At 41.3% G+C, this 15,000-nt stretch overlaps 3 protein-coding genes across 5 annotated transcripts in view; 2 read left to right on the top strand and 1 right to left on the bottom strand.

The window, feature by feature from the left end:
* LOC108552325 (FERM, RhoGEF and pleckstrin domain-containing protein 1) overlaps positions 1-6,424 on the top strand; it is a 31,892-nt gene extending 25,468 nt beyond the window's left edge. Inside the window, exons 12-22 of one of the 2 annotated variants that reach the window (XM_017906811.1) lie at positions 654-853; positions 938-1,027; positions 1,134-1,509; positions 1,590-1,699; positions 1,774-1,914; positions 2,038-2,192; positions 2,518-2,639; positions 2,729-2,883; positions 2,976-3,235; positions 3,328-3,374; positions 6,379-6,424. In XM_017906811.1, the coding sequence (XP_017762300.1) occupies positions 654-853; positions 938-1,027; positions 1,134-1,509; positions 1,590-1,699; positions 1,774-1,914; positions 2,038-2,192; positions 2,518-2,639; positions 2,729-2,883; positions 2,976-3,235; positions 3,328-3,374; positions 6,379-6,386 (1,664 nt within the window). In that variant the 3' untranslated portion in view covers positions 6,387-6,424. Of the gene's footprint in view, positions 1-653; positions 854-937; positions 1,028-1,133; positions 1,510-1,589; positions 1,700-1,773; positions 1,915-2,037; positions 2,193-2,517; positions 2,640-2,728; positions 2,884-2,975; positions 3,236-3,327; positions 3,375-3,531; positions 4,446-6,378 lie in introns of those variants that run through there. The other variant, XM_017906810.1, reaches the window with a different exon arrangement.
* A 167-nt stretch (positions 6,425-6,591) lies between these two features.
* LOC108552305 (glycine-rich cell wall structural protein) lies at positions 6,592-8,980 on the top strand. Its single transcript, XM_017906777.1, has 4 exons — positions 6,592-6,673; positions 7,003-7,872; positions 7,962-8,571; positions 8,750-8,980. Exons 1-4 carry the CDS (start codon positions 6,610-6,612, stop codon positions 8,895-8,897), a joined length of 1,692 nt encoding a protein of 563 aa, XP_017762266.1. The 5' UTR covers positions 6,592-6,609; the 3' UTR covers positions 8,898-8,980.
* Positions 8,981-9,825: 845 nt separating this feature from the next.
* Positions 9,826-15,000, bottom strand: part of LOC108552340 (collagen alpha-1(I) chain) — a 5,880-nt gene continuing 705 nt past the window's right edge. The window contains exons 2-9 of one of the 2 annotated variants that reach the window (XM_017906841.1): positions 14,902-14,943; positions 13,987-14,823; positions 13,174-13,782; positions 12,592-13,080; positions 12,112-12,504; positions 11,424-12,041; positions 10,659-10,790; positions 9,826-10,572 (exon numbers count right to left, since the gene is read on the bottom strand). In XM_017906841.1, the coding sequence (XP_017762330.1) occupies positions 10,529-10,572; positions 10,659-10,790; positions 11,424-12,041; positions 12,112-12,504; positions 12,592-13,080; positions 13,174-13,782; positions 13,987-14,823; positions 14,902-14,943 (3,164 nt within the window). In that variant the 3' untranslated portion in view covers positions 9,826-10,528. Of the gene's footprint in view, positions 10,573-10,658; positions 10,791-11,423; positions 12,042-12,111; positions 12,505-12,591; positions 13,783-13,986; positions 14,824-14,901; positions 14,944-15,000 lie in introns of both variants that reach the window. The other variant, XM_017906840.1, reaches the window with a different exon arrangement.

The following is a 15,000-nucleotide window of genomic DNA, read 5'->3' as shown; positions in this document are numbered from 1 at the left end:
GTGGCACGTGCGACGTAGATTAGCGACGTTCTTTTCAAAAACTGTTTTTCCCCTGGATCGCATTCCCCGTAAAACCATCCTGCACGATGTACATGTCTTTGTACCACTTGGTCATTTTAACAGTTCTCGCGGTTCTCGAACCGTTTACTCGGTATGGAGAAAACCTCGTGGTTCGGTTTCCTCTGTTGGGATAAACGTAAGGCGGTAATATTCGATAGCCATGATATTATAGATCTCGGATGGCATTCAAAGGATTCTTATAATTATATTCCCCTGTTATCGGATTTTATCTACGTTAGTTTAAGCAAACGGTTTGAAACCGCGGTAACTTTCAAGACAAATGACCCATTAGAAAGAGTGATTACTCTTCCGAAATCCTTGCTCGTCTTTTTCTCTTTATCTCTGTCTCTTTCTGTTTCTTCTTCTCTTTTCGTTTCTTTGTCGCGAGTCCCTGCCGTTATCGGGATAAAAGTCGACGCAGCTAAAGTCAAAAGAGGCTGATACAATGCACCGTAGCATGCGACTCGAGTTCATACATTTTCCTCGAGCGTTTATTTCTTATTGTCTTTAAGCCGCAATTTTTTCACTACTATATTTTCTGGTTTAAGTCCGCTCAAATGAGAATTCCTTCTCTTACTTGCCTTCGTTTACAGATACCGAGACTGATAAGCAGGCGACGCCCAAGAAACAGGAAAACAATAATTCCGTCTTCGCAAATAAAAAATCCCCTGAGAAACGTACGAATGGTATGGTGGAGACCAGCAACGCGAGCATGGTCAATACTCCGGACCTGAGCCCCGTGAAAAATATACGAAACGGAGAGGTCGAGGATTCCGAGGTTCGGAAAACCAAGGTAAGAAGCTCGCTTTTACCAATGTTACGTTTCCTATTTTCTCGTATTCCGTGAATTAATGCTTCATTTCCTCGTCACAAATAGAGATGGCCGACCGACAAGGCGTATTACATAGCAAAAGAACTTCTTATGACCGAACGAACGTACAAAAAGGATCTCGATGTGATAAACGTGGTACGTATGCATGGATAATTTGCACCTTTCCAAATCCATCGTCTACCGTTGAGGAAGAACCAAGGAATCACTGCGGTAATCTCATGTGCCATTTTTAACTCGACAGTGGTTCAGGGAGGAAGTATCTCGAGAGGCAGAATTAGAGGGTGAAGCGGTTGTTTCGCTGATCGAGCTTTTAGCGGACGTTCACGGACCCTGCCTTCAAGAGATGGAGGCAAGATTGGAACGGTGGGAAAGTAACGCACGGCACAACATCGGCGATTTTCTTTACAACACATTGTTGAACGTACTGCCGCTTTACGATCAATATCTCGAGAATCTAATACCCGTCCTCGAGAAGATGGAATATTACACGAGGACGTCACGTCGTTTTGATCAGCTGTGCCGAGATTTCGAAGCGCAAAAGCATTGTTATCTACCGTTAACCTCGTTTCTCTTAAAACCGTTGCAACGGTTGTTGCATTACAACAGTATTATCGATAGTATGTCAACCATTTCTTGCTAAACTAGTCTATATATTACCATACTATCTGTTCGCGTCACAACGATCCGATCATTTTAGTGTTATTAGATCACTATCCAAAAGATCACACGGATTTTGAAGATTGTTTGGCGGCAAGAGATCGATTAGGTGAAACGTTGCTCGAAGGTCTTAGTATAATTAATCAAGCGGTAAATATTTGCAATATATTCGAATTTTTAATTTGCTATTTCGGATACTTAATGCTTGCACGTTATAAATATAGGAGAACCTGGTTCAGCTTTGCGAAATGCAAAGGGACATCAGTGGCTTCGATAATTTGGTTCAAGAAGGTCGTAGATTTATTAGGCAAGGCTGTTTGCAAAAGTATAGTCGTAAAGGTTTTCAGCAAAGAATGTTTTTCCTCGTAAGTTTATACCGCTGTTATTAATATTCTTCTTACATGCTTCTTCTCTACTTTCTCAACTTTCTTTTCTGCTTTCATCTGCATTTTTCTCCTTTAATCGCGCTTCTTTCACGCTTCTTTCAGTTTTCCGACATATTATTATACACGTTCTGCACTCAACAACCGACTCAATGTTTTCGCGTACATGGTCAACTTCCGCTGAAAGGAATGAAAATCCGAGAAAACGACAACAAAACTGGATCGGAATTTGCGTTCGTAATCGTCGCACAAGGAAATCAGTGAGTACCGTGAATGGAGCGTTCTTCCGTTTAAGTAAATTATTGAACGTAACGAGGTGTTAAAAGGAAGAGGTCTCTATGGTTATTAAGAGGTCAATTGACTATAGAGACTTCACTTAAGCAGACCATTCTCCCAATCTAAATGTGCCAGACGTATCAGTGAACATTTTCGCCGCCAGTTATAGACCATAAACATTTTCTTCCTCACGCTCGTACTATAATATAAACGTTTTTATTTTAATTATTACCTTTTTCTTTCTTCTTTCTTTCTTTTTTCTTTTTACTGTCGCCCGTTGAAATATATTCAAGTTGACGGTTTGCCTAGGTCTTTGACAGTTGCTGCCAGTAACGAAGAGGAAAAGGAGAGATGGCTAGAAGATTTGAACATGACCATCGCGCAAGCTGACACAGATCCAAAAATGCCGTACTTGAATTTAAAGTCTTGTAGTAAGTTTCATCGGAAATAACTCCTCTACGAATACCGAGCAAAATTATTTAATATCACATAAACTATGTGATATTCGATCACGATTTAGGTTCAACCGATGAAATGGGCGACGGTGTCGGATTAGAAGCGGACAGAGCAAGTTGCGGAGGTGCGAAAGCTTCTCAACGAAGCAACACGACTGTACATGTTTGTTGGCATCGAAACACGAGTATCAGTTACAGTGATCAGCTGCGAGCATTTCAAGTAAGTGGAAGGAAGAGTTAGCGTATATAAGAAGATTAGCGTGTCGACGAAATAGCGTCAGTACGTTAAATTCTAAATTGTGTTCATTTTAGAATCAACTCAGTGGATTCCTGTTACGAAAATTCAAAAATAGTAATGGTTGGCAAAAGCTTTGGGTCGTCTTTACCAACTTTTGTTTATTCTTCTATAAATCACATCGAGACGACTTCCCATTGGCTAGCTTGCCATTGTTAGGGTACACTGTGACTACTCCGTCAGAAAAGGATGGCATCAATAAAGATTTCGTATTTAAATTACAATTTAAGAATCATGTCTATTTCTTCCGTGCTGAAAGCGACTACACGTTTGGACGGTAAGACTTGTTATAGGAATTTCATTAAAAATCCGAAACTTTCGAAACTTTCGAAACTTTTGAAACTTGATTAACGAGAAAATGTTTTTCAGGTGGGTGGAGGTAATTCGAAGCGCCACCCAACAGAATTATGTATCAGGTAGTTTTAATGGAAAAGATGGATATTAACACACGTGTTTTTTAGAAATGATGTAAAAAACTGTTTGAACCCAATAGCGCTCTATGCCATATTGTGTTAAAACGTTTTTTCACTTTACGATATAGTATTAAAATCAACGAAATCTTGACAATTTCAGGAAAGACAATTTGCAGTAAAAATATATAAATTTTGCGGCCTTATTCCAGGACTGAGATCAAATTTATACGATTAAAATAGTAATCGACAATCAAATCAAAATTATATATATCAAAAGAAGATGTAAAGACTGTAAAGAGAACGAAGCAAAACGTTCTACGTAGGGGAAGCATTTCGTGCTAATCTCCCAGTCTGGTTATTCGAAGAATCTTCAATGTTAAAATACATCGCAGTTTTATCATTTTCCTTGTACTGTGACGACTGACGCGTACTTGAAAATACGCTTGACGGGGGTGATAATTGGAATGTAAATATAATTATTTAGATCTAAGCGGATCGCATTTGTTTGGAATTTATATGAATCTGATATACGAATTTAAATGTATTCGGGTTGCCGATAAGAATTTGTTGTCCATCAGTGAAGCGGCAAAGCTTCGATATCGTTGTTGAAAAATTTAGAAATTAGCGTAAACCTTGGACCAATTTTATAATAGAATTTCTTTAGCCATTCGTATTTAAAAAAAAAGACAATAATTTTGTTAGCATACTAGATCTTTTTTCTCTGTTATTAAATTAATATTACGAGCAAATATAAAGGAGTTATTTCTGACCATTATTAAAAATTGTATGATTTCGAGATTCTTTATTACTACATATCGCCGTAGCTCTTTCGAAGTAATACACGATTCGATTATACAAAGACTGGCTATGCGAATTTATTTGACAAAAAGATACGTATGCATCACGTGTGTTACATTTGTAATGAATGCATGTCTTTGAGAAGAAAGAATTACGCAATAATACGAATAGAACATATCCACGCGAACGTGACTCGTTCACGTGAAAAAGAAAAATCCGTAACTTAATGGTTATCTGTTTTTTAGTTACTACAATTGTTTTGTTATATTGTAGAATTTAATTTATACATATATTATATATATATATATATATACATACATACATACATACATACATACATACATACATACATACATACATACATACATACATACATACATACACACACACAAACACAAACACATATACATATATACATATATACATATACATATACATAAATCAGAGTAAAAAAATTAGTTTTATACTTGAAGAATCGTACTCATAAACGTACATTGGACGTGCTTTATATCTAATTAAGTGTCTCCGTAGGAGATGTATTGTTATCTTCAGCATCTCACCGAAATGCTCATGCGTTGCGCCGAAAAGTTTTATTAAAATTGCCAAACTTGTACGTTTATTTTAAAACAATTTCGTCATTTTCGATTTAAATACGTTTCATAACGTAGATTCAAAATAAGTCGTTATGTAACATTATGTATCAATATTCCGCAATAAACGTACATTAATACTTTTAAATTTTTATCCAATAATCATGATAACATATCGTATGTAACTTCGCAATTTAATCAGCGGGATATCGATTATGTATGTACATCGTATACACGAATAGAAACATTTTAATATTTATTCCAACAGAACTTAAATTCGTATTAATCGTGTCGATATCAGTTCTGATTAAAAAATACTCTTCTAACTCCTACCATATGTTTAATCTCATTCAAACTAGATTAGCTTTGCCCGCGTTTATAAAAATACGTTAAGCTTGCGTGTAAATCATTATTATTATTTTTTTTTTTTTGTGTTTATTGTTAATTACGATTTTTATAGACGATTTTTTTAATCAAGTAGGAAATGTTGGAAATACCCATAATAAAATTGCAATGATCGCATACAATACCCGTTAATCGTTTCCTTGGTATCAGGATATCATTGATCAAAGATAGATAATCCTGTTCATATTAAATATCACAAATGAAGCTGGTCAAACGAGTCTTTAATGTGAAAACTATGAATGCAAGCTATCCTTGTACCAAGAGTAAACGATAAAATCGCAGTCCTTTGGTATATAAAGAGAGCCGCGTTTCCACGAAACGAACTATCTGACTACACTGTTAAAAATGTAAAGATAATTGTACAACTGTAATCGTTACTCTATATAATCGATAGTGTGTTATTAGGTTTAGGTCAATGTCTAAAATGCAATACTTGAGGTTATCAGTGTTTCTCTTCATACGAACAAACTTCTAGCAATGCCTAATCGCTGTTCGATGGTGTTCGTTCGAGGATTAATTAATCACGGTAGTAATTTTTTATTCGATGGAGCATCTCTAGTGACGCCACGAGACTCCTCTTATGAAGGTTCAAAAATGTATTACGCTCCACTACATTATTGACATTACTTGCACAGCAAAGCGATCATTGAATAAAAAAAATACGCGCGAAATTTCCAGTGACGTAACCCTAAGCAACTAACTGGTTTTACCGATCGTTATCTTTTGCATTTTCTTTTTTTGTTTCCTTTGTGTGAGATACCCTGTTCCTAGGACGCGTAATAAAACGTTGCTACTAACATTGTTCCCACTGCAACCCTATGGTAAAGGGTAAAGATGAAAATGTCCCTAGCAATAAATTCGATGTTTTTCGAACTTTAATTGTATAGATATATTTATTCAGAGTATGTTTGAATAAAGGAAGCGCAAAGAAGCATAAGGATCCCGCCAAATGTTACGTAACTTCAAGGATTTTACCACCGACATGAGATAAATAATACTAGAAAAACAAGTTTCTTCTTTTATTCTGTTTAACAAAGTATTTTCTAATCGTGACATCAATAAATAAAAAATTATATGCGAAAGCTTTATGTCTTTACTAAAAACAAAGTATCAAAAATAGATTTATTGTGAAACATAGCCTACAAGAAAGGAGGATATGGTAATACGTTTTGGGGTCAACGAGAATCTTCAAGTTCTACGACGTTCGTTCGCAGGAGACTGAATTGACGTGAAGAAAGCAGGATTCGATGATTAGACACGTCCATCATCGGTTACCTTAGCCTTGGCCAGCGGTTCTTTTTTTTGCCCTCGTTGTGCCGTTTCACGCGTGGAACTGCGTTCGAAGAAGCGGCAGCGGTTACAGGAAGAATCGCGGTAAATTAGAGTGGGAGGAACGATATAAAGATGAGCGTTTTGCGAACGATCGGAATAGAAGAATCGACATCATGTGGAGATATCGAACGATTGGGCTCTTGGCCTTACTGGTCCTTCTCTGTATTCAGGCACAAGGTACATTTTTTATCAACTCTTATTCCGCCTCCCCATCAAATACATCGAGATAAATGTTCCGATCCTTTCACACATCTTTTACCATCAGTGATTGTTACTTTTTTTCTTTCTTTTTCTTTTCAACGATAATCAATTACTTTGCAACTAACGTTGCAATTCATTTATCTTAAAATTTTGTAATTATTTTTATGTCAACTTCATTTCCAATTTGAATATGACAACCTTCTCATGTTATCATTATTATCCCTTTTCGTAATGTCGACTTAAACTTGAGAGGCAAAGCACTTATTGTAAGTAATAAATTGTTAAACTATGAATTATTTAATCAGCTGCAGAGTTCAGAGTGATACAAGGGATCCACAGACCTTATGTTAAAAGGTCTCTCAGCGATGCAGAGAGCTTCGTGAAATCTCTCGCTGGTTCAGGTGGACTAGGCGGTGGATTAGGCGGTGGATTAGGCGGTGGATTTGGTGGAGGATTTGGCGGCGGATTCGGCGGTGGTGGCGGCGGTGGTGGTGGAGGTGGTGGCGGAGGAGGATTTGGCACTGGCGGAGGATTTGGAGGTGGCGGTGGTTTTGGTGGCTCTAAAGGAGGTGGTTGCCGCACAGGCGGTTGTGGCCCCGGATCTGGAAGTGGTGCTGGAGGTGGCTCCGGAGGTGGTGGTGGAGCCGGTGGCGGTGCTGGGGCTGGAGGCTATGGAGGCCCTGGCGGTAAAGGAGGTCCAGGTGGTGGTGCCGGTGGATATGGTGGTCACGGAGGCGGTGCTGGAGGATATGGTGGCTCTGGAGCAGGCGGTGGAGCAGGCGGTGGAGCCGGAGGTGGAGCAGGCGGTGGAGCTGGAGGACATGGTGGCTCCGGTGCCGGCGGTGGTGCTGGAGGATATGGTGGTTCCGGAGCCGGCGGTGGTGCTGGAGGATATGGTGGATCTGGCGCCGGAGGTGGTGCTGGAGGATATGGTGGTTCTGGGGCCGGAGGAGGCGCTGGTGGGTATGGTGGCTCCGGAGGCGGAAGAGGTGGCGGAGCCGGAGGCGGAAGAGGTGGTGGCGCCGGTGCTGGAGGTGGTGCCGGGGGATATGGAGGCGCCGGTGCTGGAGGTGGTGCCGGGGGATATGGTGGCGCCGGAGCTGGTGGTGGAGCCGGAGGATATGGAGGCGCTGGCGCTGGCGGTGGCGCTGGCGGTGGCGCTGGCGGTTATGGTGGTGAGTCTGATTACAGAACTCGACAGTTTATTAGCATTCTATGTAATTAAAACGCTTCTCAAACTATGTCATTTTCATTTTTATATCAGGATCAGGAACTGGAGTAGTAAAGACTGGCGGAGGTGGCGCAGGAGCCGGTGGATACGGTGGTGCAGGTGGCCGCGGCGGTGGAACCGGTGGATATGGTGGTGCAGGTGGCGGTGGCGCAGGAGCTGGTGGATACGGCGGCGCAGGAGCTGGTGGATACGGCGGCGCAGGTGGCGGTGGTGCAGGTGGTGGTGCCGGAAGTGGCGGCTATGGAGGCGCAGGTAGAGGCGCTGGAAGTGGTGGTTATGGTGGCGCAGGTGGTGGCACCGGAAGCGGTGGTTACGGTGGCGCAGGTGGCGGCGCCGGTAGCGGTGGTTACGGTGGCGCAGGTGGCGGCGCCGGTAGCGGTGGTTACGGTGGCGCAGGCGGCGGCGGCGCTGGTAGCGGTGGTTATGGTGGCGCAGGCGGTGGTGGCAATTGCCCTGGAGGATGCAAACCAGGTTATGGAAGTGCCAGCGCGAACGCAAACGCTTATGCGAGCGCAAATGCTGCCGCTAGTGCGAACGCTCGCGCCACTGCGTCAGCGTCTGCATCTGCTAATGCGAATGCTAACGCCGGAGGTTACGGAGGTTTCGGAGGATATGGCGCTCCCGGAGATGGTCATCCAGTCGAGTAAGTTTTTTAGTCTCTTACTCTAACAAATAAGGCTGCTTTATTCCTTTGCAAGCGACCGCGAATATTAGTGAATTGTTTGTTGGGTATCTCGTTCGTTTCGTTATTGCTGGTATCCAATATTATTGAATATAATTTAAAGATGAAATAATTAATTCACAAATTATTTTCAACTTAGTCTCTTCTCTCGTATGGGCGATATCAACGAGGGAGCTAGTAAAAGTGGTACGGTAGGCAATGCCAAAGGCGTCTATAGCAGTAGCGCAGCGAACCTCGATTCCAGTGGAAAGGGAACATATAAAGTAGCAGCGGGCAAAGTGATCTAAATGGTCACACTGAAGTGATCTCAGGTCGACATTGATGATCGACTGAAGGCGAGCCAGAATTTGATCTGTGATCAAACATAAAAGAATTTGCACGACTTCAAGGGCTTGCAGTGGACTCGGTAGAGGATTCACGGATTATCCTTTTTTACCGTCTATACCTAGTCTCAATTGTTATATTTATAATCAGTAAAATACGCGAGCAAAATCTTTTGCGTGGCCCTAAACTTCGCTTCAAAATGGCAGCTTCGTATGATGTATACTGTGCAGTTTGAATAAACGATTTATTCTTACGTATGAATGTCTATAATTATGTTTACTCGAAATATCCTTTACAATGATGTTTGCATATGTCTCCGAAGATAAAACCAAGTGGACCTTTTCTTTCAACTGAAACGTATTTATTTCTCGTCTTCACCTGACTACCTCTAAATTAACGTCTTCGTGTTTCTAAGCGATGCTTCGAACTGTAGAATTTATATCTTCAGAGCAATTCTTGAGATGACAGCAGCTTATTACGCATTCTTGTCAATAACAATGCGTTGCATGTTTATATGACTCGTCCCATAAAATTATCTTCTCGCAACTATTGGCTACAACTATATCTGAAACTGTGTATTCTCCTAATGATGGTATAAATAATTCATAAGCAAATATACGCGATGTGAAAAAGCCTATCTTTGGTATACATCGATGACATAATTGGTATTTCCATGCACACAATGTTATATTTAAATTCGTTAATGGAACGGTATTTACTGCTTTTTATAAGAAAGATACCAACGTGAATCAGTTATTTGTTAATCTTATCTAACTTCGTTAGTCTGTGATATTTCAAAATATATATAGATATTACATATTTCGTACTGTTATTAATTTTACTTTCTTATTATACGCTATTAAAATGTGCGAAATAAAAAAGAAAACGTTGTTTTCAAAAGTACCTGCTTTTATAATAATGTTAAATTTGGACATTAATAATCGGTGACGTATTTGAGTATTCTAAATAATAGTTGACAATGTCTTCGGGCGATGCTGTCATTTAATCAAGGCTATCATTCGTTTCTCAAGGATAATCAGTTAAAGGATACGATTTTCTTTATTGACTTTTTCAGTTTCTTAATAGGAAAATATTAGATCCGTTCAAGAATGTATTCGATTCATCAAGTATGAAATTATCTCTTAACACGTTAAACACCACGCCGGTCCCTAGGGGCCGTCGCTAGACTTTCCGTTCAGGTCTCACCGGTCCGTATGGCCCGAAAGGGCCCGCATGACGGTTAACTGCGACGTGAACGGAACGGCATGTAAAACCGACGTGGCGTTTAACATGTTAAACATCGATTGATAACGATCTTTCGTATAATAGTAGTACAATCGCTTCGAGGAATCGGCTTTAATTCCCGGTCAATTATAAAGGCTCGCGTATAGGATTCGAAGAGTAGAAAAAGCAGCAATTCTCTTTATACAAGATTGTATCAGGAACGACTAATAGATCAAATAAATTAGGAATAGAAATACAAATGAAGCAAAATAAAACGATCGTTTTCACAGTTTGCGAATGTCTGAGATTTATCTTCAGCTATTCATAATATTCCCGTCGATTATCCTTTAGGAAACTATCCTTTGCGAAACTATCCTTTTACAAAACTCGGTCCTGCACCTGCACCTGCCCAACCTGAAACAACAATTCATCATTTAAGAATCGATTCTCTAACTGTTTGTACAAACATATATCTCGTGTACTGAGTTTCCAAAACTTACTGCTGGCACTACTGCTCGCATAAGCGGATGCACCACTGGAGGACCAGGAACCACTTCCAGCTCCACTTCCTGCGCTAGCCCCACTGGAAGCCCAGCTTCCACTGTTCGCTTGTCCGAACACTTGTGCTGGTGCTATAATGCAAAATATTTTCATTTATATATCACCCAACGGAAATTTTTATAAATTTAAAAATGACTGAGTGGTAAATATTGGCAAAATAGACAATATGAATCGAGAAAATGTCGAAATATCATTAAAATAGATAATAAAAGTGATAATCGTTTTATGTTTAGGCATGTGTATATACTCTATGTAACATGTGTTGCTAGATAACGTTGTGGGATTACGCAACACACATACATTAAGAGAACGGAAGCTATTTGATGGGATCAACGATTGCCATTAATTAACAGCCCGTACTTCTGATTTATGTTTTATTGTGAGAGGGACTTCATCAATCAGCCCGTTATGTTGGGTCTTCTGTACGGTTCGACAGTGAACCTTGAAGGATTTTCTCATTACCTGGGAGTTTATATTCATTCAATTGTGTTAATCTTGATCTAAGATTTCTGTCCTTTAACCTTTTACGAGCTGACGCGTATTTTCCGTTTCACATCGAGACATCGGAGTTCACATAACGATGTCGTAATCGACAGGATATAGAGTCTCGGAACATCGTTATTGTGAATATCTCTGTAGTAAGCTCGTTACATCTACTGTCTGTCTAGAAAGCGTTAATGAGACACAATTATAAGTATACGTACCTCCGGAACTGGAATGTGAGCCAGGTTTGGAATCAGCGATTCCAGAAGTTTGAGCACTACTAAACGCTCCAGAGAAAGCACCACCGAAAGCATTTCCGTTATCATGTCCAAGATTTCCGAACCCATCTGAACCGATTCCAACACCTCCTCCACTTCCTGAGCCACGGTTTGCCGTAGACGGATTTTTGCCACTTGAAAATCCTCCATTCCAACTCGAGCCAGAATAATGATCGGAAGGTCTAGCATTTTCCCCTTGAGATTTATCATTAAAGGTAGGTTTTTCATTCGTTTGGCTCAGTTTGGTATTGTCAGCGTTCGGAACAAAAGATCCACTGGACGTTGGGGCAGTGTTGCTATCAATTCCTATGTCTCCTCGCTTTGGTCCTGAGCCATTAAGGAAAGGGTTATTTTTGTCAAAATGTTTATTTCCCCCTGCTCCAATGGAAGGCATATTCTTATCATTGGTGCTCGGATTGGTTCCTACCAAGGTGTCGGCATGACTCCAAGCTTGCGCCCCTGTGGCTATACCACTGTTTCCTGGTTGCACTGTTCCTTGTAAGAAGGGATTTCCATAACCGATTGGTTTATTGCTATCGATTGTTGTTAAGGATGGGCCATCTAAAAAGATTTTTTTTTTAAATCGCTTACATATATATAGAAAGAGTGATTTCATTTTTCCGTTAATTACCAGCACTTGGACTAGGAATCTTTCCTGTTAAGAATAGATTCGATTGATATGGTCTTTCCTTTCCGGAAATTTTATTCACGTTATCTGGGTACGCTGGAATCCCCGAAGAAGGAACACAGACACCGGATCCGGCTGTGCAACCATGTGGACTATTTCCACCTCCAGTAGGGAATCCGTTAAATGGTCGACTGCCTACTGCAGGCACGATTTGTTGTGAACTTTGCGAAATATCATTCGGGAATGTTGGGAAACTTCCTATTGGCCCAGAACTCTTGTTAATGCCTGGTGGATTGTTCTGCTGGCCACAAGGTTTATTTTCTGGAGATCCATTATCACTCGTTCCACCATTACAACCTCTCCTATTTCCGCAATTTTCAGGTCCACTGGTGCAACCTGTATTTGAATCATTCAATGGATACTTCGTTATGTCTGTACTACTATAAGGATTAAGTGGATGCGAAGGTTTTGTTGGTACGATACCATCAGATAAATTTGGCTGATTGGGCTTTGTTATTCCAGGAATACCATAAGTGCCAGGCTGATTGGAGGAAGACTTTGTTTCATCAGGGCCATAATGAGGACCAGGCTGATACGAAGGTTTAGTTGTTCCGATGTTGCCATAAGGACTAGGCTGGAACGGAGACTTTGTTGTGCCTGGGCCACCATAAGGACCAGGTTGATAGGATGGTCCTGTTGTTCGGGTACCAGTATACGAGCCAGGCTGATTAGAGGACTTTGTTGCGTCTGGGCCACCATAAGAACTAGGCTGATTAGAGGACTTTGTTGTATCTGGGCCACCATACGGACCAGGCTGATTTGAAGGATTTGTTGCGCCAGATATATCGTAAAGATTAGATTTATGAGCAGGTTTTATTGGTCCTGTGTTATCGTGAGAGCTAGGTGGATAGGAAGGCTGTGTTGCTCCGATACCACTATCAGGCGTATGAGGTTTATGTCCGACAGGACTTCCTGGAGCAGGGGTTACGTTTATATAGAAGATTTTGCTATCTCCATTTTTAGCAGTATCTTGTTCAGAGGTTAATCCTGTACTTCCACTTGTACCTTTGATAACAGAGGGACTTGGCTTTCCAGTTCCATAAGGAATGTTTCCATTTTGAAGCCTTGGAGAACCTGGTGACTGTGCATTTCCAAATGGAGAACCGGAAGCCGGTGCATTACCGGTAGGGTGACCAGAATCACGTCCGTTTCCAGAGATCGCAGGACCTGTTCCGGCGTAAGCTATACTCGAACTTACAGCATTTGCCACACCATTAGGACTTTGAGAACCTGTCGAATATCCAGTATTTCCTAAACTTCCCAGTCTCCCTATATTTCCAGAGTTTCCTGGACTTCTACTGTAAGACACCGGACTGTGTCCTTGTCCTGTACCGGGACCAAAAGAAGGTCCGGAAGGATTTCCAAAATACTGCCCTGGACCTGTAGTTGGACCTGAAGGTCCAACGGGACTGCCGTGTGGTTTCTTTTGATCGGCAGGTTGATAGGTACAACTGCCATAGGGGTTACCAGAACATGCAGACGGTGATCCTTGAGGGTTATATTCTGCCGTAGGAACTGTAGAATAACCAGCAGCATTTTCTTTTCGTACGTTCCCAATGTTGATTCCAACGGACGGTATTTGAGATTGCTTCACAGGGCCGGCGTTGTTTAGACCTACATTAATGAATTTCAATCTTTATATATTTCATTATAAACGTCAGGAATCATTCTTTATTTTATACTTCGATACATTCAACGATACAAGTTCTCTTTTGATCAACATCCAAAATACTTTCAGACTACAACAGTTAAATTGTCAATTTGTATCGTGATCATCAATAAATTACTATCAAAAGAGACATCAAAATTCTAGCTAACCTTGAGCACAGTCAGTGCCTGGTTGATAATTGCCGGAACATCCAGAACCTGTTTCGGGTCCATTCTTCCAACTTCCACCGTGTGGTTGCGATATACCCATGTTCGGTCCACTTCCAATGGCTCCGTTCCAACTTCCAGAAGGATGCGAACCTGTTCCAGATGTCGAACCACCGTACGCTTCATTCCAGTTAGGTTTCGACGGAGTTCCAGAACCGGTTTGCCATCCTGGCCCAACTTGCTGATTGGTCGGTTGACCGGGCCCATATGTACCCCTGCCAGAGACTGGAGGGGTTTTATTCCATGGCAAACCTGAACTCGGACTTCCAATTTGTGGATGTCCTGCTTTGATTGGTCCAGTTCCTGTCGGAGCGCCACTATTCGCATTACCCGCAGCATTTGCCGAAGATCCAACACCTGTGTACGGTCCTTGACCGATAGGATTAGCTGCACCTAATTTCTGTACAGTCGGAGGCGATTCACCTTTATTCCTATGGTGGTGACCGTGATCGTGCTCCTTGTATTGTCCATCATCTCCGTCATAGCAATCGTCTTCGTCTTTTTCTTCTGGTTCGATTTCCTCCTCGTCTTTTTCCCAGTAATCGTCGTCTTCCCACTTGCACTTTGTACAACCATGGGCTCGGCTCCCTTTAACTCCGCCATTCGCCTGATTATTGCCACCGTAGCCAGTGTTGTCGTAACTGCGGATTCCTTTGTGTCCGTCGTGTCCTCCTATGGTTCCAGGCAAATCTCCAATTCCAGTAAATGCATTTGCATTGCTCAATGCAAATGTGTTTGCACCTGCACCCGTGAATGCGTTTGCGGACGCTGAAGCGCTGCCTATTCTCCGAATTAACGAAGAAAATTAATAACAGTTTCGTCGCATTATTCGCTATATTTTTAAAATACGATACGTACTGTATGCTAGACTACCGCCTCCGTCTTTGTTTTCGTGCGCTTCTGAAAATATGAAATCAAAGTTCAATATCTTCGGCTACCTATATATATATATATATA

The sequence above is a fragment of the Eufriesea mexicana genome, unplaced genomic scaffold (assembly GCF_001483705.2).
Source record: "Eufriesea mexicana isolate 0111107269 unplaced genomic scaffold, ASM148370v2 scaffold6179, whole genome shotgun sequence".
Classification (NCBI taxonomy): domain Eukaryota; kingdom Metazoa; phylum Arthropoda; class Insecta; order Hymenoptera; family Apidae; genus Eufriesea; species Eufriesea mexicana.
This window is presented reverse-complemented; position numbering and strand designations above follow the sequence as displayed.

What these genes read in the sequence shown, in the direction of transcription:
- LOC108552305 (XM_017906777.1), top strand. Translation starts at nt 6,610, where the DNA reads ATGTGGAGATATCGAACGATTGGGCTCTTGGCCTTACTGGTCCTTCTC. An exon ending in TGGCGCTGGCGGTTATGGTG is followed by an intron (nt 7,873 to 7,961) that starts GTGAGTCTGATT and finishes TTTTTATATCAG; the next exon opens with GATCAGGAACTGGAGTAGTA. An exon ending in GGAGATGGTCATCCAGTCGA is followed by an intron (nt 8,572 to 8,749) that starts GTAAGTTTTTTA and finishes TTTTCAACTTAG; the next exon opens with TCTCTTCTCTCGTATGGGCG.